Source organism: Wasmannia auropunctata, unplaced genomic scaffold (assembly GCF_000956235.1).
Source record: "Wasmannia auropunctata unplaced genomic scaffold, wasmannia.A_1.0 LD335998.1, whole genome shotgun sequence".
NCBI classification, from domain to species: domain Eukaryota; kingdom Metazoa; phylum Arthropoda; class Insecta; order Hymenoptera; family Formicidae; genus Wasmannia; species Wasmannia auropunctata.
Window position 1 is genome coordinate 6770 of NW_012026892.1, and position 27574 is coordinate 34343.

The 27574-nt window shown below is 38.6% G+C and overlaps 2 protein-coding genes across 2 annotated transcripts in view; one reads left to right on the forward strand and one right to left on the reverse strand.

Annotated features, from left to right (window-relative positions):
• The first annotated feature begins 276 nt into the window (after positions 1 to 276).
• On the forward strand, positions 277 to 26754 carry LOC105453527 (neurogenic locus Notch protein-like). Its single transcript, XM_011695566.1, has 2 exons — positions 277 to 351; positions 26559 to 26754. Exons 1-2 carry the CDS (start codon positions 299 to 301, stop codon positions 26683 to 26685), a joined length of 180 nt encoding a protein of 59 aa, XP_011693868.1. The 5' UTR covers positions 277 to 298; the 3' UTR covers positions 26686 to 26754.
• Positions 13120 to 27574, reverse strand: part of LOC105453526 (mitotic spindle assembly checkpoint protein MAD2A) — a 54601-nt gene continuing 40146 nt past the window's right edge. The window contains exon 5 of the transcript XR_974882.1: positions 13120 to 13388. The gene's annotated coding sequence lies outside the window, so the exon portion shown is untranslated. The remainder of the gene's footprint in view (positions 13389 to 27574) is intronic.

Below are 27574 nucleotides of genomic sequence, written 5' to 3' on the forward strand. Positions count from 1 at the left end.
ACGAGCTTCGGTTTTCTAAACGACCGAGGTCGCTCGCTACTCGGACTCTGTGTGTTTTGCTCATCGTAAATTATACGTATCTTTCCCGTATGCAACTTTTGTGTGATATCGAATTTCGTAAATATTCCCAGATTTTTTTATTAGTAATAATCGCAAAGAATACACGTGGCTTTTTAGGCACACGTCTCTTTTATTATAATGATTTATGAACATGTAATAATGACAAATCTCTTTGATTACAGCGACAGCGGCGTGGCCGCGGCAGGAGCAGCCCTGTCCAATAGCAGGAGACTTTTGCATGAACGGTGGTACCTGCCTATTTTTTGAGACTGTCGGTGAACCGGCATGCAAGTAAGTAAAATATCATCTTCACGATTTTCATACAATTTTAGTTTTCGCATCATGCTGGCTTGTAAAAAAAATATGAAAGTCTTTTTTTAATTATTATAATTCTGTTAGAAACGGAAACAATGTGTCATTTAAAGTTTTTAATAATCTATTACGCTAGATACAAAACTGATTTATCAAAAATAAATGAATAATGAATTACAAGAATAAAGCATCAATTACAAAAATAGCTTGTATATAAAAAGAATAAAAACCGAATTAAATCTATGTCTTAAAGAAAAGTAGAAAATGGAAGTGGAAATAGTGCACATTACGATCTTTTGTGCTTAACTGCTTACTACATATAAATAGAGAGATAAATCCTTTTATACCATTAAAAGTGAACAATAGATTAAATTCTACTAAATGTACATGCAAAACCCATCAATTTGAATAAAACGTGTTTACATACATATATATATATACATTATACATACATATTATATATATATATATATAGATATACATATAAGTAAAACGCGCGCGATAAAAATAAAACGATATGAACTGTTGATATTTTATTGCCAGTTTCCAATATTAAGTGTTTTTGGTTACCTATTAAAGTAAAATCCATTTACTGAGAGAAAATGAATACTTTGCTGTTTATTATCCTTCCTGAAATTTAGTTTAGACGCAATAAGAAGATTTCACTTGTTGTAATTAATTAAACAAGCCTTTCCGAATCTTTAAACTCTTTGTCTACTTTTAAATATATATCTTGGGCCTCTTTCAGCTTATTATCAGTTTATTAGAATAAAATTCCGAAGAAGTTAAATTCTTTACGACAGATAAGCGAAAGTTCGCAAAACGCAGTCTCGTCACGACGGCGTCTAAACGTCAAATCTCCAACATCCAGTTCAGCTATCGTGGCTGTGTTTTATCACGTAACGCCGTCAATCCTCTTGGTCACTTCCGGCGAGTCACAGAGAAAGAGAGAAAGGGGGGAGGGGGAGTGAGGAGGAGAGGGATGAAGAGACACAGGCAAATGTAAACTTTTTCGCACCGGCCGGCGACGCTCGTAAATCTCGCCCCCGAAGGGGCGACTTCCATCTCTCATTCCCGTGCGATGCAACACACCACCGCTATACCACCTGTGCCGGGAGTCCCGGTTTCTCGTTTGTTTCTGTTAGGCGACCCCCTCAACTTGTTAACTTTACGTTCTTACCACTTACGGCCAAATTGCCGTATAAAATATGTGCTGTTACGGGCAGCCCCCTCTGCATACCATGATTCACGCTTCTGCGAACCGACAAACAGAAGTCTTCATTCCTCGTGTATCTCTCTTTTTCTTGGTTTTCGCGTATAATTAAGGATGCCGCGTCATATTGTCACGGCGATTGCGCCCATACGTGTCGTTAGAATTAACGCCCGAGAAATTTATTTGCTCACTTTCTAAACAATGTAGAGGGTTGTTTCAGAAAACAGCGCGCTCCGTTTAAATCATAATTAGTCAGACTGAAAACATAGCGGTTGCTCTTTTATGTTGAAATAGTAAAACTATGAAGAGGAAAAAGAGTTATTTAAAAAAGTATTAAAAATGATAAATATAAGCACTTAAAAAAATACGTAAATATTTATAAAATATTTACATATAATATAAATAAAATTAAATCTTGTCTTTAATGTTAAATTAAGAGAATTACATAAAAAACAGTTTTTTTATAGCTTATCAAAATATCTAGCATTAAAATTAGTGTTGAAATAATTTAATTATTCAAATAAAGATATAAAATACAAAATCAATAAACGATTGTAATTTCCGTGTTTTTGAAAGCAGTTAGATACCTCTGGCAAAATTTGAAAAAATATTATAGCGCTCAAAAAATGGAGAAATAAAAAAGAGGAAAACATTGCAAATGCAATGTTTTGTAATCCGCATATTCAGCGATGTGGTATACGTACTATACGTGCATGTACACGTGCTATTTGAAACACTGCTATATGTAGGCGCTGTTATTCGAGTTGCATCAGATCACCTGTCACGTCTGTAGTTGTCAAGGCAGATTTAAAACGGATCGCCACCGGTAATTCGGTCAAACGTACCGAGATTGGACGTGCTGGCGCGACAATAAAACCAGTAGTGAATTTTGCGAACGCGTTCGCAAAATCCTATACACGCAAGAATCGTTTAAACAAAAAAAATTTATCAGATAGCTCATTACGCAATAACTATAAAAAATGTATCTAGATAAAATAATAATAATAATAATAATCTCGAGTATCGTAAGAAAAAGACGCTTATATCTATGTAATCTCTTGTAAAGTAATATCCAATAATTGTATGTCAATTCTATTCTTTGTCAATTCTATTCTTCAAATAAAAGAGATACGATAATTAAAATTTTTTAAAATTGTAATATTCATACAACTATTACAACATGTAATAATGGCGCATGCAATAATTATACAGTTATAAATGGAAGCAATTATTTACTGAAATCATTTTCTAAATTTAAGAATTGTGGAATTTAGAAATTTAGGAATGCGACATTTTTAAGGAAATTAAAATAATTGAGGTGCGTGGAAAATTCGTATAATGTTTTCAACCAAGCTCTCCAATTATCTGTTAATGTTTTACTAAGCGATCATTGGCTAAAACTACTCTCGTTCATCGACTATTCTGTTCTTCTTTCGGCGACAACGAAAGATAAACACTCTAATAAAAAGACAAACACTCATCGCCAAGACCGCGATCGAGTCGACGAGAGCCCGGATCCTTTTTTGTGTCTTTTGGAAAACTCTCTCTAACCCTGGCCCCTATACGACGGGAGGCCAGAATACGTGTACCCTACGCGCGCATAAAAGATCGAGCAGTAAAGCTGGTACGCAGCAGCTGCACAGTGGTACGTTGCAATTGCGAGCCGTCGAACGACGAGCTCTCGTAGTCGCGCGGCGCGGCGGAAATAGTGGAAGTGCGTCCTCTTTTTTGAGACGCTCATTATTTTAACGGAATGCGCGAAGCTTTTATGCGAAAATATCCGGCAGCCTGGTTCGCGCTACCGACACTTCGTGATGAAACTTCGCGCGCGGGCTTTCCTCCCCGCGTGAATCCATGAACGACGCATAAAGAAAGAAGCGCCGGCGCAGACACGACGATATTGTGCGCCGCGTTGTATCAAGGCAACATTGTAATAATAATTCACGTGTCAGTTGATCCTTTTATTCGCACCTTGCCTATTTTTCGCGATAAAGATATGAGACAAGTCGAACGCGCGATAAGCCAGCCAAAAAGCAAACACAGCTTTAATAAGGATTTAATCATTGAGCGAGACTTTTTTTCCCTAGTCACCTTGCAAAATTCATAGAGGTTTCATTTCAAATTACATTTTCCTTCGCACGCACCACATTTACAATATTCATATATTTCAATCTCTCATCAGTACACGGTACAATTAATTTATATTCTAATTCGTAGAATTAAATGTCAATATCGAGAAAACAGAATTTGAATACGCGCGCGCGGACTTACAAAAGCATGCAGGGTAGTTATTTTTGGGAGATTCAACGATGTGCGTAGAGAATTCCGCGGGAAATTCCCACGAATCCTAGGATTTATGATATTATTTCTACGGCGGTGATAGCGACGATGTAGCGATAATATACGGCGGATGTGAAATATTTCCCGTGAAGTACAATGTAGTGCGGGGACGAGACGATGGTTCGTAATGTATGTTCCGTCGTTACTCGCTTTCCGTTTTCACGGTGAGGAAACTCTCGGAGAAGATTAAGCTTGCGGCCGCACTCTCGATCGAATAAAAGTGCATGTGCAGGGAGAAGATTGAGCGTGCAATCCTACCGGTTACACATCCCTGTATAGTATACGTACCGTTCCAACTTCTGCCTGAAAGTTACGCGAGCGACTGAAATTTTCTAATGACACTCTTCCAAACTTCCCGCGGCCGCACATAATGCCTCGGCATGATACACTTTCGTGGCATGCGGAGCCACGTTCTCGCGCGCATGCCCGTCCGTAGGAAAGAGAGAATTCGCTTACGTTTGCGCTACATCTGTTTCATCAGATAAAATAAGGCACGCGCGCGCGCGACATAAATTCTCAGGGGGATGTAAATTGTATACGCGCCGGTGTCCTCTGCGTTCTATAAAGCAAAAAGACACTACGCAATCGTGTAATAGATCGATCGGATCACGGGGATTTTATCGGGTCAATCCCGATTTATACGACACTTATTTCTAAATTCGCTATTACGAATTTTAAAACGACAGGTTTGTTAAACTTGAATTTATACGAATTTTTAAAGAGATTGAAATCAAATTAGAACTAAACCTAACGCTGTTTAAAAGTGCAGGCGTAATGGCGTAAACCATTTCCCTTTTTCTACCCTCTTCATTTAGGTGTGTGAAGTTGGCACTTCTAAATGCGAATTTTGACGAAATCTATATGGCATTAGATTGTTCACAATTTGTCCATATTTGTCCAATAATAATAATTTTTTGTCTACTCTTGGAAAAAATTTAGAAAAAGAAAAAAAATTTAACGTAAGAATCTCTAAGTGCATTTTTTTAAATTATAGGTATACGGGATTCGATTTTATACAATTTGTACGTATTTGTCCATCAATAAGCATTTTTTGTCCACCTTGCTACAAAAAAATTGATCAATTTCTGTATGTAAATTAAAGATAATAAACGCACTTATGAGTGCTCGTGACAAAGTTTGCTCTAACTTTTCATTTGTTTATAATTTTTTGTAGCAAGGTGGACAAAAAAATTATTATTGATAGACAAATGCGTACCAATTGTAAATAATCGAATCCCGCATATAATTTTAAAAAACGCACTTAGGGTGCTTACGTTAAAATTTTTCTTTTTTTTTTTTTAATTTTTTCCAAGAGTGGACAAAAAATTATTATTATTGGACAAATCTGAACAAATTGTGGACAATCTAATGCCATGTAGATTTTGTACAAATTCGCATTCAGGGGTGCCAACTTCAAACACCATCTTCATTTTGAGCAATTGTTTTTCCATTTCCTACATAAGCATTAAAGCAATCCATATTAATGTCCCAAGCTTGCTGTCGCGTAATAAAAGTATTTAACGGGAAAAGCATGGTCAAGTGTGAAGCAGAAAGCGACATTACTAAAATTATCATCCAATCGTATAAGTAATAACGTGGCAAGCATCGCAATTGGAGACACATGCAATCCCTATATACAGCTCACTGAATTCTCCGACACGTTGTCTGTCTAAAAGAATATATCGAGCGAGTTTAACCGAGACGCGTTTCAACCAGTTCCGACGTATCATTATCGATGAGAGCTCGGCATTTACGCAGCCGGTAAACTTTCCCGTGGACGCGTCGGGAATTCATGAAGCAGCTCAATTTTCTAACAGTATTTGTAGCAGCATCGTTACCAATGTACATGAATGCAAAGCCGACTGAATTCAACGTGTCGCTCGCAGAGAGACGGTTTACTGTTGGAACGACAAGATTCTGCATTCCGAGGATAGAGACTGTCTCTCTATCTGAGAGAAAGAGAGGGAAGAGAGAAAAGAAGGAGGACAGACAGTTTCTATCCTCTTCCTCTCTTTCTCTTTCTCTCTCTCTCTCTCTCTCTCTTGATCTCGCTCTGCAAATACACTATACGCGTTCTACTACAACGGTCCCTACTCTCCGGCTCTCGCTTCAATATAGAGCGAGCAGGAAAACCGCGAATCGTCGGTTTACTCGACCCAGGCAGCGTTTAACGTCTGAGCCACGTGCCCCATTTCTAACCCCGTTGTAATCGAATCGTCGCGAGCGAACGGTTCAAAGTGCTTGCCACGTCTTTACCCACCGCCGCCAGCAACCCCCTGTTTACAGTACGAGCGCGTTGCGTGATTCAGTTCTGAAATATCGTGCGGCGATATAAAGGGCGCCCGCAATGACGGGCCGTGTCATGTAAAACGTTGTTTGCTTCTGCTTAATAAAGAGACTTTGCCGGTATTGGGCTGCGACATTACAGGCACACCAACGCACACTCGAACGTTTTACAATGTAATACGTTTACACGTAATGTGCACGGCTGTTGCGTATTTCGTTTTGGAGTCAATTTGTAATACGCGATACAAAGTTCGAAAGTTGATGTACATATATGGTGTTATACACAAAGACCGCGCGCGTTGCCATATGTTACGGGACGTAATGTAATGTCGCCACGGGCGCAAGTGAATTCCCAACTTGAACGTATTCATATTGTCCTGCTAACGCCTAACAAATATTACGCCTGCATGTGGATGCATAAACGCCCGGATGGCGTGCGGTTTGCTCCCTCCCTCCCCTCCCGTACAAACGGACGGTAATAGTCGAAAGTACTCACGAAATGGTTTCCACGGCGAGAAGGAGTCCGCTGTGTCTATGGCGAAACCGCGTAACTGCGCCCAGTTTCACGCCGGAAATACAGTCGGCCACGGTTTTCGCACGCGGATACACGATAGTACCGTGCCGACGAAAATTGTAATTAAGGTCACAACCGACTGTCGTTGAATTTTCTCACGTTCGCGCTGCGCACCAGATCGTTCTTCATCGCGCGATTACCTCGATATGTTATAATCCTTTTACGAGAGATATAAGTAATTTGCCCAGTAATCATAAGTAATCTCAATTAATCTATAATATAATATAGTGCAATTATTTATATTGAAATTTTGATTATGAAATCTAATTGGTGAAAATGGATAAATCACCTTGTCTGCTTAAAGCATAAGATTAATAAATGAGATGACATGATAGAAGGCAGAATAGCGTTTCTTAATTAAAATATGATGACATGATAGAAGACGGAATAGCGTTTCTTAATTAAAATTTATGATTCTTAACATCTGAAATAATTTTTTTCATACAATTTCTAATTATATTATTTAAAATAGATTATAGTATTATCTTAGAGATACTTTTTGGTAAATGTGGAATATTTTTTTTTATAAATGACAATATGTTGGAGTATTCGTAATTTTTAAGTTTCAAAATACTAAAAATAAAGTGCATTTCGCGAACTAAATTTCAAAGTCGGAAATGAATAATAAAGTATCACTCGTCCTACATTTCGAGAATCTGGATATTATTTCAATTCGAAGTTTAATATTTGAAATATTTACAGTTGACGATTTTGGCATTCTGAGATTTAGCAATGAAGTTTAGAATGACTTTTTAACTTTTTTTGACATTTTAATAAAATATCTTTTAAAAGTGTAGAGATATTTTCCATTTTAATACAATAATTCAGGATTTATATAATCGACAAATTTTGAGTTTCGTGAATAATTTGAGTAATTCGAAATGAATACAATATGATAACGCACAATGGAAATTGTGAAATTGATGCTACTAGTGACTAGAATAAATGGTTGGCTAATATCGATCTCATCGTACTTATCATTACGCTCATCTCTCTGATGTGTAAATATTACCCTTGCGACATGTGGCAACCCCGAGGCGTGGTTTAAACGTATTTTCTCGTCTGGCAATCAAGGGAAAAGGGGCGATCGGGCATATATAAATTCACCGCATAAAAAATATCCGTGCAATAAAGTAACTGACGTATCATCAGATCCGAAAGAAAAAAATCTACGAATTATACGCATAAGCGCGACAGTTAAATGGCGCATTAAAAGCGAGGATTATGCGTCGTTACATACTTCCGAGCGCGACTGGTGCTACCGATAAGATATTCATTTAGGGAAGGTAAATTTATTCTTTATCGCTGTACCTTTATGGATCGCGCACGTATATCGTCACTGAAACGACAATGAATTTAATTATTTCAGACCATTACGTATGAAATAGCCTTTTTTTTACTTGCGACATGCAAACATGTGTGCACTTGCAGCGAAAGCAAGAACGGTACAATTGAAAATATGAGAAATAACATAAAACGATATGAAAATCGTGCCTTCCACTTACTCTGATAGTCCACGTTTTTAAAAATGTTACATTTCAAATTTTCTAAAAAATTTTATCTTGTCCATTATCGCGACGAGATAATTGTATCTACTAATAAAGAGCGTTGATCTTTATAAATCTCTCTCTAAATCTTTATCCCTATAAATAGAATCTCGAACCTGAAGGGATTGATTAATCTCAATCGAAACTGAAGGTCTGTATACGCACGAATGTTCGTATATCTGTCATACGAATATACGTCGCCGTCGCTTCCGGTCAGAACGTCGACTCTTTACGGGTAGCCACATTAAAGCAGCGCTGTGACAAAATGCCAAACCCCATGTCGCCTTCTGTACGGCGAACGCATTTATTTGCGAGAGCGAGTGGCGCAAAGGACGGCAAAGAGAGGGACTTCATTCGCGTTTGTCGACTCGTTCTCGAAAGTGGTTCCGGCACACGGGGTGCAGGTACTGCTTTGTAACTATACATGTGTATGTAAGTCTGTATGTGCATGACAGAAGAGAGAGAAATCGTTACACGCGATTCCCTGATCGTCGTGAAAACTTAACCGCCGCGCCGCTCGACCACAGAGAAAGCTCCCGGGTTCGACCTAAAATAATTTATCGCGAAGCGCCCCGGTGGCGCGTTAACTTTCCTTTTTCCGATTTCAACGTGCAACGGCAACAGGCCGGCGCTGTTCGATACGCGACGGCGCGCTCCTGCAGGAAACGGCGCTCCTGCAGGATTCGGCGGTGGCTCTCTTATGAATGGCTAATTAAGCCATGAAAACCGGCGCTAGCTCGCGTCCCGACGCCCTTTCCTCGTGCGCTCCGTTAACGCCGCTAAGCCGGCCTAAAACCATGCACTTCGCGGCGCGCTATTTTATTCAGGGCAGCGGCACTTTGCCGAAATGATGATTTATTTAGACGTGCGCCGCGTGCGAGGGATGGCCCAGGTGAAAGTGCACCGAACCGACGACGGCGGCGGCGGCGTTGAACATTGTTAGTCGCTTTTACGAGGCCACTCTTCGCCGTTGATTCCTGACGCGTCGACCCTCCTAAATTTGCGATCGTCCACCCTCCTCGTTCGCGACAGCTCACGAAGAGGGCACGTAACATCCCCTTAAATCTTAGAAGAAAGAGGGAGTGAATTTACTTTACGAGCGAGGTTATACGAAATGTGATCAGATTAGATACGTTTAAATGGAGAGATGACATCTTAATACGAGAATTATAACTCGTGACAAATCAACTCATCAACTGCAGATAATAATTCAATTTTAATAAATCAGAGATAACAAAATAATACCATAATGCGAGCCGACATGGATATTAATACGTATAATAATTTTTGTTGTTACAATATCTAAACCACACACAAACTGTGCGCCGCACTTTTTGTCTTAAAACACACGTTAATTTTAATCATTTTTAACGCTCTTTTCATCTTAGATTGCTCAGCATTTCAGCGATGATGTTCGCCTAAGGAGAATTTCGCGAACAGGTGCGAATATGCAAGGAAACTTTCGGCACGTGTCAAATACATCCTTCCTCGCGACAGCCCTTCGACAACGGTGACGGGCACGCGGTGGGACGGGGGAGGAGAGGGGAGGGGAGGGAAACGCGGAATCGGTATAAAAGCGACGTAACAGCCGTCGCAGATGCGCCGCCAATACGATAACGCGTTTTGACACGTAAAACTCCGGCAAATCGGCCTTCGTATTTCCGTAGGTGCCGGGAGCGAAGAGAAATGGGGCCCGGACAACGAAAATATACGACTAAGGTGGCAGGTCGCAGGATGCGAGGGGGTGAGGCAGGGCGTGTGTCTCGAGGAGGCAAACGGAGGAGAGTTTACGGGCGCGCGTCTCTCCGGACGTGTCTCCTCGCCAAGACAAAATAAAGCTTCTCGTCCCCTCTCACTCTCGGCCGGCTTCTTCTTTTATCTTCTCTCCCGGGCGAAATCTCGTAACCCTCCCCCCCCCCTCTCGTCTCTTCTCACCGTTCCCTTTGAAATACTTCTGCCAGACGGTAGACTCGAGACAGTACCGTGTCAAGACTACCTCATAGGTTTGCACGTCTACGTCGAAGAACAAATAAAGTATGCCGTCTGCCTCAATGACAGTCGAATCGTCATCGTCTTCGACTTTACGTCAAATATTAAACGTCCCGTCGAGAAATTCGTGAATTTCTCGTCAAGTTCTTGGATTCGTCGTTTATCGAGCAACAGGAAACGTTCATGAGTTGATCCACCGACCCCAATTTTCGCGAGACTTCACAGACTTTTGTAGAACAAACGGAAATAATTTCGATGTGTCGTTTTTTTTCTTCGTGTTGTGTGATATTCAAGTTTACGAGGGATGGAGACCACCCTCCGCGGAGTTGTACCGCTGAACGCTGTATCGAAAACTTTCGTAGATAAAAATGAAATTCCACCGACAAAAGTTTTATATCTTCAAACGCGCAATAAAAAGTTTTAAAACGTTAGAAAATGTATTACCCCGATGATTTTCGATAAGGGCAAAGATTCAAAAAGATCTGTTGGGATTTAAGTCTGTTGGAACAAACAATTAAGTTAAACGATAATGATTTTGTTATCACAAGGATAATTAATAATGAATTAAAGCACACGTATAGATTGTATAATCGGATTAGTTTGCAATGGTGGAATTAATAATAATTATTTCGTATATAATTATATATTCTTAACAGTTATATGAATGAACATACTTGATTCCTTTATAGTTTTGTAATAATTATTACATTTTTTATTGTATTTGGAAATTAGATTTTTACGTAAAGACTTCGATAGTCCGATTTGAATTTTGCATAAAAATAAACGTGGCGTTATCAGATATATCTGAGCTTAAAGCAGGCTAAAAGAGAGCAGACTAAAAATTTATTGCAGCAATGGTTTGCCTCGAATCCGATTTCGCGTTTCGTGGAATGTTAAGTATTCTTTTTCTGGCCTGCGTAAAATTTGTAAATGTCACTTCAGGGGCTTTGAGATTCGTACACAGACACAAATAAAACCTGCCACCAATTTCGAATAATAAATTCAGTAGATGAGTTTTGTTTTTTGACATAGATATATTTATATTAGTAATCTAGTTTCTCTATTATATAGATAGATATATTTATATTAGTATCTTTTATTATAGTCAACATTCTTCACATTGTACTATTATTCTCTATTATCCATTTCTAACTTTAAATGTACATAAATATATTGACCATTAAATAGAAATTTATTTATTTCAAAAATTAGATCAAATTGCGCAAGAGCGTGTATAAATAATAAAACATGATGTTTTATTATATATGCTTTGTTACATACATACATAAATAAGGATAGTGTAAAATTTATTGTAGTAATTAGTAAAGTTAAAATTTGGCTGCTAACTTTAAAAACTGCAACTTGTAATTCTCATGCTGACAGATACTAGCTATTTGATGACAATATCAAGTAAAAATACTTGCTTTAATTGTGCAATATTGAAACAATTTTAATCTCAGTTTTCAATATCTTATTCGTATAAAAAAATAATTAATCCCACAGGAAATTAGTTTTGAAATCTGTGTCAGGAAAGATAAGAAATTTACTAACTTTTCTCATTAAATTAACATTCTAATAATACACGTCAGAAAATTTAATCGGTATGACATACGGTTGAAAAACAAATATATTTTTAAATGAACTTAAAATACAAATGTTCAGGTCATTCCTGTCTTAATCAGGCCGTTAAAATACATACAGAAAGCAATTCTTTGGATCAATAAGAAAAAATTATTTAGCGCAAGGGGTTACAAGGCTCTCGCTTTACATGCGCACGTTCCTGCCGCGCAATAGGACGAAGATAAAATGAGTCGCTCTTACTTTTCTCCGCTGTTCGCAAACTCGTGCACACGACGATTTTTTTTATATCTGTCACGCGTAAGCGCAGTAGACAAGGCGGTACCGCGCCACCGGCTAGCCAAAACATTCAACTTGATCGCGAGCCAAAAATCTCGCCATCCCGCCAAAAAGATACACCTGGCCGACGTAGACAGTCGGGCATTCAAGAGAGAAGAAAGAACGCGGAGAATCGACAAAATAAATTCTGTTCTCGCGTCAATATTGTTTTCGTCTTTGCATGAGTAACTTGGAGATTAAATACGGATCATGTCGACACATCATATCCAATATCAACGTTAAGCTCTCAGAGATGCAAAGAAACAAAAATCTCATTAAACTCCTTGCTTATTAAAAAAAAAAGATCTTCGGAAGATAAATGTTTATTTCGATGCGGAATATTTACTCAATCAGCGTAAATAAGAGATTTGAGTGATATATAAATTACGATTCCACGATAAATTATTGCGTTCTCGTAGTGTAAACAAGCAGGAGAATAACTGAGTTTGTCGTTATCAACGCACATCAAATAACCGATATTTTAATTAAAGCAAACCGGTCAGTATGGCGAAAGGAATATTTCGCGGTTATTTACAAAACCCGTTTCGCCCGACGTATTAAAATGCTTATAATGTTTGGAGGTAAAAAAAGCGTGCGCGACATCTGCGAATAAACGGCGTACGAAATATTAACGTTAAACGACAGCCGCGGTATTTATTTACCCGCCAGCAGCGTTGAAAACGGCCATTATTACAATTCGCGCGGATCCCGAATGAGTTAACACCGCGCGAAACGCCTCTTTCAGCCTCTCGTGAATTTCTCGAGCGGACATAATCCGCGATATTTAATAGCGGGCGCGGTTATCCCGCCCGCTTCGACAGAACTTAATATTCTTCCCCTCCTCCCCTCTCTCCCCCGTCGTCATCGTCGGATAATTTCGTCGTAGACGACACACGCACGCACGCACACGCGAACCGACAAACATCGTCCGTAAATATTTGCTACCACCATCATAGCTTATATTGTACACGCGACAAGCAGTATCGTTAAACCAGGTTGACGACCTCGTCTGGTATAGCCAGTATTTAATATACATAGATAAGCTTTTTCACTCACCCGCTTCCCATGGAATCGACGGTGGTTTTCCCAACTGCGAAAAATAGACGACCAGAAGTAATTTCCCGAACGGCACGTCAGATCAAAGGACGTCTAGACGAGGTCTGAACGGTATCTGAAAGATTAATACGCCTTTTGGACACTTGAACGATAAATATTGGATAAAATATTACACCATTATGAATATCAGGTGAGCCGTATTTTGTAGCTGCATTTTACAACAAAATAAAAAACAAATTTGGCGTTCATGTAAGTAAAAACCAATTTTTTAACTTTTTAGTTTGTTTAATTTTAACTAAATTTTATCACAAAGTGTTCCAATAAATTTGGATCGTTATGAAGAAAATTATTAGAATACGTGGATGATAGATTAAAAATAAATTCAACAAATTTAAAGTCCATCCTTTAGATTATAAAAATGAATCGTAAAAAAGTTCTCGCTAGATATCGGACAAGTTCGATAAAAAAATTCAGTATTCGGGAAGTCTATTTCGAGAATGTGACGCTTTTTATACGAATACGTGGTTAGAGAACGGAATTAGCGGTCGTACAAACTCAACGAGGTGTAAATCCACCTGTTAGCTCTAAGATCCGCTGTATAAATCACGCAGTAAGGAGACGATCGCGCGGAATAACTCTGTGGATTAGCGACGTCCAGTCCGGGAATTTTCTATCCTTGACAAAAGGTGGAGGAAGAGAACGAGGATACGAAGTAATATTTTCCGAAGCTACCAACAGAGATGTCTCCTTTGGAGCTCGCGTATCCATGAAAGCGAAAGCGTATCATCCTGCTTTTTACGAGCGAATTCTGGGGAAAAGCATGTTGAATATATCGGGCGCACCTTGCGGATAACGGAAGGAAAACGCAAAAAAAATTTGCTATCGTGCTACGCGCATGAATTCTGCACGATAATAAAGAGGCAGAATTTATGGTAGGTAATGTTACCGAGAGTAAGGCGGTAAAGAAATTTTCTCGCATTGTAGCGTGACAAAACTGCTTATATGATTTTCAAAATCGACGTAATCTGTCACGTTCGTGTAGTGCCTGTTATCGTTAATTTCTTAAAAATAAAAATAATTTTATATTTACATAAATACATAAATTATCTTCGTTTAATGTTTTGCTGAAAATCATACTAATTGGCGAAATTGAATAATAAGCAAGAATCGATCGTAATATAAGAACTTATAAGAACTTTTTTTTTATTTACGTTATATTAAAAAATAACTAATAAAATGTTGCGATTGATGTAGAAGAATCGGCGAAATTGAACATTTAATTTAAGCTCTCGTCTGAAATACGCCGTATTTCGTGAAAGTTTCATGCCACGAAACACGGCATACTTATTGTGGTCAAGCAAAAGAACGTTAAAACCAGCCGCGAGTTTCGTGTGACACGCGCACTTTACTTTCATTCTACGGCAACGTTTTATTACTTACGAAGTCACGTTCGCCGCCTCGAAGCTTAAAAAGGGTAGGAAATTTTCATGAAAGCTAATCAGATTCATGACGTACAACTTTCAATATTGCACGTCGTAATCTAATTTGTGTATTCAAAAAATTGTTTTTTTTTTTAAGTAATTATAATTAAAATAAAATATAGAGAGTTAAGCTGTAATATAATTAACTTTATTTATAATATCTATTTATTCGGTACCAATAATCAACCTATCTGTTTGAATGGAACGCGCTAAACTGTAACCTCTGTTGAGTGCAACCAACTGGATATATGAACAGCTTTTACAGAATAATGTAATAAATCGCGAAATTTATTATTATTATACCGATTTACTCGCTTAACTGCAGTATCATAAAAGCGAAAAGCATGAGCAAGCGAAACAGACTGAAATAAATCTCGTAGCGACGTACGGCGTAAAGCCGATAGAGGGATGGCACTCTAAAGGGATTCAAAGTAAAATAACGGCTGCGGATTTTCGCGCATTGGTCCTGATCCCGTTCGATTAAAAAAATGAAATACTTTATGGATACCGCACAGCACACGTGACAATAAATTTAACTCTTCGAGAATCGCAACTTGAAACGAGAATTGGAATATTAAGGCAAATATCGTAACAGCAATACACACAAATAAGATGAAAATTATTTTTTCAGTCAAATGATTTTTTATAATTAAAAATGAGTAACAACAAATAATATATACTCATTTTGTGCAAAGTAGACGCAGATTGCAAATTTAATTTAATCTAATTTGATCTTTTAAAAAGAATGTCAATTTTTATTCCTTATTGCGATCTTAATTCATTTGTAATAAGAAAGATTTTCTCCTTATGCCAATCAAAGAGATACTGAAGATACAACACGAATGTCGTACACACGCATCGTGTCGCCATACGCGACGCAACGGAAAATCCCAAATTAGAAAGAAGGGAGCGCGCGCGGGATGCTTTACAGCCGTCGTTAGCGGAGTAACGATAAATTAAATGCAATTCGCTCTCGTAAAATGGCGTAGCGTTGCCTGCGGTGTCGCTTGATACCGCGCACCGAATCGCGCGGCTTTTATTCGCGAAATAATACCGCGGGCCCTCGGACGAATAGTCGCGCGCGCGAGAGGGGGGAGTGGATTTTTCTGCTTCGCGAACATGCACGTCGCGAGGAGGGCAGAAACGGGGTTGCGAGCCACGAGAGGGAGGAATAAATTTCGGAGGAACACGGTAAAGCCGAAAGAGGGATGGCTCTTTGCCACGGCGAAAAACAGAAAGAGACGTCGCGTAAAGAGGACGCGAAGAGGGGGGGAGGTCTCCCTTCGATTCTTTGTACGGAGCCGCGCGCTACCCTGTATATTCGCGTTAACGCCGATGCGGAATTTATGGTCGAATAACGGCCGACTATCGACGCGCTCCGCTGTGATCGGCGGCGAAAAAGAGAGAAGACCATTCGGGATGCAGCAGAATATGCGAGGATCGCGGGGCTGAAGGGGGGTAGGGCTGGAAACAGATCTGGAGTGCCTAATAAAAACGACACAGACCGGATGCTATCGCCGCATCCCTCCGGATCGCACTTCTCGTAACGAATGGAAATCACTTCAACTTTGCGCCACTGTCCCTTTCTCGCGAGTTATAAAATTTTTACTCCTCGCTTCGAGAGGTTTTTTTTTGTAAAATATCGGATTTTCCAGTCGGACGTATTGCATGTACATACGAGAACGAAAAATGATTAAATAATCCGATTCTTTATTTAACAGAATTATATTTTGGAGATAACGTAGAACAGTATAGAATAATATGAAAAACATAATTGAGAATGTGTTTCAAAATTTCTTAATCTATTTTTTTATGACAAATTTTCAAGAGTCAACTCTTTCTCGATAAACAGAAATAAAATCTGGTGTAATAGAAGACGCTTAGAAATATTATAAAACGAAATAAACGTAATATTTCAATTATTTGAATCAACCTTAAATGATGATTTTCGGAAACAGCATCTTGCCTCTTTTTCGGCAAGACTGTTAAGGATGATAATGCAATTGCAAACACGACAAAGTCTTAATGTTTACGTCGCAGTAACATCTGCAGGGCGTATTAATCAACAGCGCCATTACTCAGCGTGCCAAGTGTAAAACGCGCGAACAATCCGAAGCGATTCGCCTTAATTAATTACGTCGCCCCGTGCATTGCGCGTTCCACACGCGCGCAACGTGGAAACGTGTGATTTATTTCTTATGCCGCGCAGCACGCGTCTTCATGGTGAACGCATCGCTCCGAATGGAAACGTTTCATCAACCACGATCTACAATTCTGCCGCTTCGCGTTTCACCAAGACCGATGATCTACGATCTCACGCGTGTCGCAATTTACGATCAGCCAAGTTATTCTGACTTTATTGCCATTGCCTCTCATATTAGATTCTTTGACAGATATATGCGAGATTAATTCTTCCGCGACAAAAATTTGAAGGATCGTCGTATCCCTTTTCAGTATTTTACATCATAAATGTAATCCAATTATAAATGTTATTCATATAGCGAAATTATAATAATGCAAATAAATTTTTACTGATATACATTTACTTGAAAAATTTATAATATTTTTTTTCTCGTTAAACATATTTCTAGAATCGAAATACATTTTCGATAAAAGATCATTTAGTTCGTTTTACGTCAAGAACTTCAATAAGGTGTTCAGACCATTCAGTGACAATCTGGATCACTATGAGATTAAAGGAAATGACGAATGCGCCTGGGACATCCTATATAATCCCTCTCGGTTACGGCCAGCGTTATACATTTATTTCCGCGCGGTCATATATCAAAAGCAGCGCGGTAAATGATTGTTTCCACCGCTGCAAAAGCTTTACTATACTGCGAGGTACGGCCGAGGTACGGCGATTCGGCGAGCGGTCGTCCCGTGATCGGTGGGCAGTCTCAAGGGGTAGGGTGAGCAAAGGAGGACCACGATGGGCGAGAGGTGGCGGAGAGCGAGAGCTCGCAAAAGTTAGTTTCAGTGACATATGTGGCCAACGCACGTGGAGGCGGAAGTTGAGCCGGGTCTCTCTCGCCTAGAACCATCCGCCGGGCCCGGGCTTAGCCAGAGCCCCCCCGTGCTACCTGACATTTCCACCCTCTAACTACCCCCAGCCGTCGCTTAAGGAAATAGAGCTGTCCGACGCAAGCACCCGCGATCCTGCGCACCGCGCGACAAGCTTTCAAGACGTGCCAATAAATGGTAATCGCGACAAAAATCCGCCTTTGCCGTCTACCCCACGGCAGCTACCCTGTCAATCGTGTAAACAACTTCAGAAGATTGAACATACCCATCTTCGTGGGACGAGAACGAAATATCCGCGAGGCGCAGCGGAGAAATACGTGCAGCCTCGTCACATTCCTCGATGCGCTCTTTGAATTGCAAATTTATCGCGGCTGATCTTCGTACGTTTTAAATTTACATTTGTAAAATTCATATTCTATGAACGTTAAGATTTCATATAATTAATAATGGATTTTAAAATATTTAAGACAGCTGAGGAATTTGAAAACGCTAAGGAAAAGCTAGAAGTTAAATTATTTAAATTATAAGTAAAATAATTAAATATTTAATTTTTACTTTCGAAGTGAAAAAATTCTTTATTCTTAATTATCGAAAAGTTAATTTATTCATTCTATATATTATTTAAAAGAATATTCTAACAATAAGTTACTTAGAAATTTCCGTTATTTTAATTTTAAATTGAAGTTAATAAATGCATTAAATCTATTAAAATATCTGTATAAATATTGCATTATTCTAAAATATTACATCTTTATTATTCGAAATGGCAAACCATGTAACGATGATCAATACGATTAATATTAAGATCCCAAAATATTATCATTGCGCAATTCCCATACTTAAATTTTTTATTTCATATTATAAGTGTAATATTGTGAGATCTCATATTCGATTTCGACGCATTTTAATGTTCAATAGCAACAAAAGAAATTGTGAATCTCTGCTGACAACTTTTAATAGTGAATCTATCGGATTGAAACCCATTCTGTGATTTTATAAGAGCGCTCCGAAGAAAAGACTGAAGGGCGAGGAACCAGAATTACCTACAAAAACTTCGCTGAAGTATCGTTCTCGTCTTAGCGAGGCACGGATAGTTGCTCGAATTATTCGACATGTTGGCTCAATCGAATTAAAGTGCTCCTCGATGTAACTAACGATGAATGTCGCTTTTTATCGGCTCATCGCGTTAGATAGAGAATTTCGAACGTTTGCGAGATTCATTCCATGACTAATTAATCGCTTTCTTGATTTAACTAACGTCAAGCTTTCACTCGAGAATAGATTTGATTGAGCATGCAAGATAAATTTGCCATTATAATTTACTTCGGCAAGGTAATTACTAACATTTTAAGGATTTTAAAATAAAGATATAAAATAGAGATAATTAAAATAAAACACACTAATGAAAAAACGATCAGAAACTGTGTTTATAAAATGTGTATTTGCTAATTTCACAGTAATCATCAAAATTCATCAAAATGATATTCTAAATCAATAAAAATATAATTATTATCGGCGACAAAACTGTCCCCCCCATTCAAGCTTACGTTTCCAATATAAACACAAACAACTAATGCATCGTACACGTCGTTAGACGTTTGCCATGGTAGTCTTGGGCTCGTAGTTTCATTACGCCGACCGACCGGCAAAACCCGGCCATTTAACTTAATTAAACGCGTCTCTAATTAATTAGAGAAAGATCGTGCAGTTTCCTCGAGGCAGAAACGTTGCTTCCGCCCGGACGTAGGACGCGCTCTCCCAACGATCGCAAGTCAGACGCCGTAAAATTTTCACTCCCTTTGCCTTTACACGTCCCGCTCTCCCCTTCCACACTATTATTTCCGCCTCGTGCGCTTTTATTTCCGAAACACCTACGGAATTCTTCCGCCGGGCGTTCTTATTGAAAGCGCACGGCGGGAGTTACGGTAAAGTTTTTCGACATCGTGATATATCACAGCACTGCGCACGGCACGGTGCCGCCTTCGATACATATAAAGCTTTTATACAAAGTGTCGATTTCGAGGAAATCCTTATACGAGAGATGTAAATCTCGCTTTACGACCTCTCGTATAAGCGACGCATGTAATTAATTGGACCGTCTAAACTCTAATTGATTAGAGAGGATCAACAGCTTCGACGTGAATGGCGTACGGGCTACAAACTTTGCTTACGGAATCGTCACGCGTGTCACATAAAACGTATACGGCAGCTTCGGCTTCACGAAAAAGAAAAGAAATGTAAATACGTTACTCCTGCGCTTTTAAAAGATATTGAATTAAGTGAATAAAAGTGAATGTATAAACAGATTTATTTCACTCTGGAATTAAATCTTGAGAAACATTAAATATACAATTATTGCAGTTTAATAAGTGAGAAATCTCAGTAATTTTTATAACAAATAAAAATAAATACGTGGTGAAAGGAAGGAGATTATATCGTAAATTGAGTGAAACGACTTCTTTTTCTTCTAATAGCAAACATAAGACACATCTTCGCCGCTAACTAAAAGGATAACAATATGTTACTTAATTCTTTATCGCGGGCTTACACGATTCAACTGAGGCGGCGAGTGAAATTAAATTCCTAGGCGCCTCCGCTCATCAACGCAAACCTCTCCCGTCGAATCAGGTTTCGTGGTCATTACTTGGCTACAGTCAAGCTAATTCAAGTTCCATCGGACTTAACTGGAAGGCCGTTCGAACTTCCTGGTTGAGACTGCGCCGGGGAGATATCGCGTCTTCCCACCGCCACCCTACATTCCCACCTGCCCCTTATAGGGAGGAAGTCGACACACGATGTTGGAAAATGATCGAGAGCGCGCACCGCCGCTCGACGTCCCAATTTCCCAGACGGTATCCTGTCCCGCCAGCTGGCACCCTTTGACGACGGTTCGCACCTTAGCTTCCACCCCCCACGCTATCTTCAACGATGAATAAACCCCAGATATATACAGAATGTTGAAAAAGAGTCTTGAAAACTCGAGTCTATATTGAAATCGATTTCTTCTTAACGGAAATTTTAGAAATATTTTTACAACTATCTGTTTTTTCGCGACATCTGTGTGAACCTTTCGATTTGTACGACAATAATATTTCAACTCTATCAAAGTTTTATTTTGTGTAAAGAGAGCTTAAAATTTTCGTAAACATCAAAGTTTAATACGCTAGAAATTAAATAAAAAATAAAGTTCTCTTTATTAAGTTTTTTATTTTATTTCACCCTAGAGTGAGACACCAAGTCGATACGAAAGTAGAACAGAAAACGGAAAATAAACAGAATTAGAGGCGAAAGAGAGAGAGAGAGAGAGAGAGAGCTGAAGGCGACGAGATCGGGAAGATAAAAGAAAAGGAAGGTACAGGTGCAACAGGATCTCTAGATTTGCTTCAACGCGTTTGTATGCGGCAAGTGTGGATGCAGCTGCTATACGAGCAACTAAGTAACCCAGTTTGCCCCGCGAGAGGTAAGTGCACGGCGAGGGTGGAAAAGTGCGACTCGCAGGCTGTTTCGACATAAAGTACGGTATATTATAGCCAGAGTTGTTCTGTGCATTCAAGCTCACGCGAGCGCAAACGCATTCGATCCACACGTGAATGTTCCAGAAAATAGAAAAAAGGAGGTTATGTTGTGTGATATTATATTATCAAAATAATTTAATGTGTAACACAAAGAAAAGAAAAGGATAAGAAAGAGAATGATATTGTAAGGTTATAAATAAACGTTGCATATTTGCATTATTGTTGTAATATGAAACTCTCCACACAGGACTTCTTTGAATTACAAGTTAAATTGCAACTGTCTGGCTAATAGATTTTATAAAATAAAAAAGTAATAAATATAAATCTGCAAATGATTTTTAAAAAGTATTTAGTTTTTTATTTAAATTTAAATTGAGTGGTTTGGTTCGATAATACATAGAATCATTTGATTATATACATAGAATCAATATTTCCATTCAAAGTATTAACAATTTATAAGAGGCTTTATTATATCAATTTTTGTTTATATTACAAATATTTGTCTTTATTAATCTTTACACGTGTATATTCACACACACATACATATATACATATGTATATAAGGAGACATATTCAAGATGTATTGAAGATATATTGAATCTATTTATATTAACTTTAAACACATCCAATCTGAATTAAACACATCGCGTACGTACAAGATATTGATACTTTGAATTTTGTCGAGATCAATGATTCTATTTTATATGGGCTCTAAAAATTAAATATACTGCATCTGATAATTATTATATTTTGTGCCAGATTATCACAACAGGATTGAATGCTTGAACTCATTTAAAAAAATCTCATACAGTTGTAATCGCGAAATATCTCATGTAATACATATCCAGAAGTTCTTTTTACCTGACAACTTACTGCAACTGCAATTACAGGATATGCTGCAATTCTACCGTTGTCGCAAAAAAATATTATAAAAGGAAAGCCGCCTCCTTAAGGATGCGTTTAAATGCGGGCCTCGGAAAAAGCGATTCCCCTTTCTTCGGGATTGCTGTGCTTCTTTTAATTAATACCGAGAAAAAGGAAGACGACTGGCGTTCAGACTGGCGCGGAAAGACCGGCATTCGTCGGAATATTTCCCGCGCTCTTTTTACGGATTTTCTGGGTTTTAATTAGTTTTTTGTCCGGTTTGTTTATTCTTAATCCGTAGTGTCACGCGGAAAAACGTTTTGAGTTATTACTGCAAACTACGTGCATCTCGTCGGCGCTTGTCGCCATTGCACCTTTGCGAGGCTTAAATGTGATTAAAGCATCGTTTTCTGTAAAAATTAACTTAACCCGCGAAGTACCGCGCATTTCGTCCAGTATGTTGTTAAAACAAAGTGGTCAGCGTATGATTTTAATAAATGCAACAACGTTGGGAATTTCTCTCCTGTTGTAGTTTTCTCAGACTAATTATACGAGATGTCATTTAATCATAATATCTTTTATAGAGCACTGAATATTTTATATTTAGTTAGTAAAAAGAAAGGACAATTAATAAGAAGAAAAGAGTTATAAATCCACATAATTACAAACATTAAAAAATTTAATTCTTAATTAGATTATAGGATAGATATTATGACAAAATCGAATTTTCCAGAAAAAATTAAAAAAAATGTCCATTAACGGAAACTCGGAATTTATTTTAAATTTTAAAAATTCTATTATATTTCAAAAAGAAATATGATATTCTAGAAAACATCGTGTATTTTAAGTTCTATTTCTTTTGGTATAACTGAATTATTCACTAATTTATAGAATATTATAGATCACGATCATCTCATACATCTATTGTAAGTGTACCTCATTAAGTGTTAAATCATCATTGCGAGATTAAGGATATAATTATCACAAATATTAGGTATAATTAATTCAAATCAGAAAATCACATCATATTTATAAAGGCTGGCGATGTTAGATTTTTCGATCTCATCATTCAATAATTTCTATCGGCCATTATATGCTATTGCATCATCTAATCAATCAGATCGGTCGCGTAAATTTAAATCACTTAAAAGCTATCTTGTATTGCTTACTTGAACAAAATAAATCTATGCTAAAGATAAGAGAAGCGCAACATTTCTGAAAGATATTATATTATTTTATATAAGTATAGATATATAAATATAAAATATATTTTATAATTAATATTAAACAATTAAGTAATATAAACACATAAATTATATACAATTAATAAGTTTAATATTATAATAAACTCCATATTATGTCTGGAGCAATTTTCAATTATACATACCAGAAAGTAGTGCTGCATAAGGCGAATTTCTCAGCGCGTATTATGAGATATTCCGGGATTGCGATATATTTCTTTCATATGAGATTTCTTAAAAATAATGTAATACAGAGAAGTACATATATTTTCCTACTGAACAAAATATGAACTTTAATTTAAAAAAGAGCTTCACGTAGCTATCATTGCGATCATCGCGATAGGTTTTGAAAGGCGATAATAATGCCTTGTTAAAAGCTCGCGAAATAATGAGTCCCCACAGAGAGTGGAATATTAATCGACGTTCAGAGAGAATGGTCACGGGAAAAAACCGATGGATCTCCCGCAATTCTGCCAGCGATCTCGAATTAACGAGCCACGCTAACTCGCGATTTTTTACGAGTACAGTGTACATTACGACCCGGACGTCGTTGTGACGCAAACTGACCGATGCAACCGAGAATCGTGCTCCCGTAAAATCTGTCAACGGGAAAAATCGATTTTTAACACCGTCCAGGACTATTTTCGTCGAGGATATGTTATTTTTGCTCCCCCTTCATAAAAGTACTGTAAAAGACGGGGGGACGCGAGAAATGTTCAGATTAATGCTTCTAAAAATATCCATGAATTTTACCAATGACTTCTCTAATTTTCATCAAAATTACACAGAAGACAAATCTCGGGAGATTATTTGGGAAAGTGTAGACGATGATAAAAAACGGTACACATATTATTTATCATATCATTTCTTCATTCATCAATTTTTTTACAGCGTATCCTGTACAATCCGAATTTTTCGTAGCTTGAGCATTAGTTCGAATCTAAACTCGAAACTTTACTGAATATACATCTTATCTAACTAATTCTCGCAAATAGACAAACGTTTCGCGGGTTTCGGTTCACGAGTCAGGATCGTTTTTACGACGGCGTGTGAAAAAGTTGCCCGAGGCGTAGTGGATACACGCATGATTACGATAAATCTCAACGGGAGGCCAATTACTCGGGGGAGGGAGCAAAGTTAGCGGGACACGTTAATGGCTTTAAGTGAATGGTACAATAAATTGTGCTATCTACCGCTGTTTTATTTCGTTTGGCAATAAATCTAGCGGGAGGAGGGAGGTATAGAACGTATATATTTAACGTAGGCTCTCGTAAATTCTGGCAAAGGTAGCACTGAAAAATTTTCAAATCAGACATGTGAAAAATTGATCAATCTTTTAATTGGCGTAAATAAATTATTTATCTTGAGTCAAAATGATTGAAAATCTTGATTCTCATCACCATCCTGGTTTTCACACACAACCGTGTACTTATCGCGTTAACCCTTTAGCACATGTTTTCTGTCACTTTCTCCTTCTCTCTCTCTCTCTCTCTCTCTCTCTCTATCTATCTCTCTTCTTTTTTTAATACAGTCTAAACATGGCGTTTGTATGCGCACGATAAATACTTCAGCGAAACGCTCAAAGAGACATGGTCTCGTAGAACGTAATTCTCTCTCGGAACATTTCTCCTCTTCTCATCGGCAACACTTCTAGAGTCTCTCTCTCTCTCTCTCTCTCTCTCTCTCTCTCTCTCTCTCTCTCTCTCGCTCTCTCTTCATTCCTCTCTCCGTTGTTCTTTTTCCTTCTTCTTTCTACCCCGCTCTCCTTTTACCTATGCGTGCGATTTCGCGAAATAAAAACGACGTGCCAAGTCTCAGACGCTCCAAATTTGTCGTGACAAAAATACGCTTTATCGCACGCCGTCGAGCATCCAGACAGTACGGCAGAGGTAGACTTCTCTCCGGGTTTCTACCGCGGTCGCAGTGCCGGATTAAGGATGCCCGATGCACGTCCGGACGCACACGTTCCGCCAAAAAAGACCGCGATTATTACCGGATATTTATGCGTCGCGCGAGCGCAACATTAAATTACATTAACTCTCTTATGAGCTAACCCACGCTTTTAGGACCCGAAAAAAATTAATATGAGACGAAACAAGCGGAAAACTCGCTGCATGTGTGTGTTTTACGAAATACGCTCTCATTTGAACCGTTAATTTCTTGTACGCGTAGAATTCGACAACGAAAGATACGAAAATGCGAAACGGCGAAGATAGCGACAAACGATGTTTATAATTTAAGAGACGAGGAAACGGCTCGCGCATCGGAGAAAAACTCAAAGACGCGAAGGAGATTGGTAGAGGAAAAGTCGCGCTATAATTTATTTATCCGTACACCGAGCGAACGCCCGGACTTCTTAATCCCGCGGTGTGCCCACTCTTCGAACGTCTCGTCGCGGTTAGTTAACCGCGATCTTTAAATAGCCACGACGACGGCATAACATTATTTTTCCAAAGAAACGACGCATCGGGCCTGTCTCTCCTCGAAATCCCCGCTATCCCGTCGTCTCCGTCCGCGTCTCGCCCGCACTTTTGCAGACCGCCGAAGCGAAAGACCCCGTCGCGTGAATTCTGATACGACGCATACATTTAGTTAAATTAAGAAACTCACGTTTCACATACGTTGCCGAGAAAAATCCCGAGACGAAACGATAAATTTTGTCGCAGCGACACGATGGCCCGGTTAAGGTGGTGTCGTTAAGAATTAAGACAGTGATTAAATAAATGGTTATAGAAATATCAGATATGTCAATCTTACTGTTAAAAATATAACTCGCATAATTATATATAAAAATATCGATTTTTTTAAATCAATTCCGTTATTAACTCCGTTATTTTTTTAGTGCGAAGGTAATTTTTAAAATTAATCTAATGGAAAAGTACTTAACGAGGAGAGGAAAATGTTAAAATTGAGCAAATCAACAAAAAGACTAAATGACGAGTTATTTGTTATTTTAACTTTCGTCAGATATCGACTAATTGAAAATCAAGTAGCATCACTTTCTTGCTTTTCAGGAAAAACATATAATTATAACGTTTTTTTATAGCATACAATAAAAATATAAATATGTTCCTATTCTCCGTACTGTCTTTCTACTGCATATTTTGCAAAATATAATTGCATCTTCACTGGTTGATTTATTTGAATTTTTCTGTTGCAGATGCGCGGAGGGCTTCACGGGTCTGCGGTGCGAGACGAAGGACGTCAGCAGCACCGGAAGTGTGTATAATCGGCGTAGGGCACCCTTTTCCTGCAAGCTGGGACTCTCTACCTCGTACTACTGCTAGCGATAATCGCGCGGGGCCCTTTTTTTAACCATGAGTAGACCTTTTTCTACCCTCGCGGTGCACTGCGGTGTAGGAACCCACGAGACGACGAGAGTCGTGAGAGGGCCAACGCGCGACCAAAGAGGGAAGGGAAAATCGCATGAAACGGGAAGGAAGAGTAGGCGGATCAGGGATACACGGACGCGAGACGATTAGAACGAGGGAGAGAAATCGAGACAAAGAGTTATAAATGACGAATTTCGAATCCGTCGATCTCGGGCATTAGGACGGGTACTTTTATATAAGGGCAAGTTAGGTTCCAAATAGTTTGGACCGGGCATTCGTACCTTCTTCAATTTCTACGGCTAACGCTACTTATATACATCTTTTCCTTATTATTCTTCCTTCTCCTCTCTATTTGTTCTTTTACGTTTTTATTCTTAATATATTTTTATTCGTTCTTCTTCTTCTTCTTCTCTCGTGTGAATACTTCTATTTTCTTTCTACATCTTTCTGTTGTACTTCCTTTCCTTTTTAGTCTCTTTCCCACCTCCCTCTTTTCCTGTTTCTCTTCTTCGAGCGTTATTACCAGTACTTTCTTTCTAGAAAATGTCACTACGCGACGTACTCGCGTTTCCGCGGAAAGTTCTTTGGCGAGAGAAAGAGAGAATGGAAATGACAGAAAGAATGGGCGACGGGGTGCGAGAGATCATGAATGTGCAAATGAGCGTGTGCCGGCGTGTGAAAGAGGGAAGGAAAAAAAAGGAAGGAGACGCGTCGGTCTCTCGACTCTCCCCGATGCTCTTTTTCGGCGCGGTATCATCGGGGGAGAGCTCTCGAGAGCGACTATTCGTGAATTTGAATGGCGGTGCTTGACCTAGAGAAAAAAAAACACCGTCCAGAACCGACG

Excerpts from the sequence above, each read along its gene's own strand:
- LOC105453527 (XM_011695566.1), top strand. The coding sequence starts at position 299 with ATGAACGGTGGTACCTGCCTATTTTTTGAGACTGTCGGTGAACCGGCA. Across the intron at positions 352-26,558 it reads GTCGGTGAACCGGCATGCAA|ATGCGCGGAGGGCTTCACGG; the intron begins GTAAGTAAAATA and ends TTTCTGTTGCAG.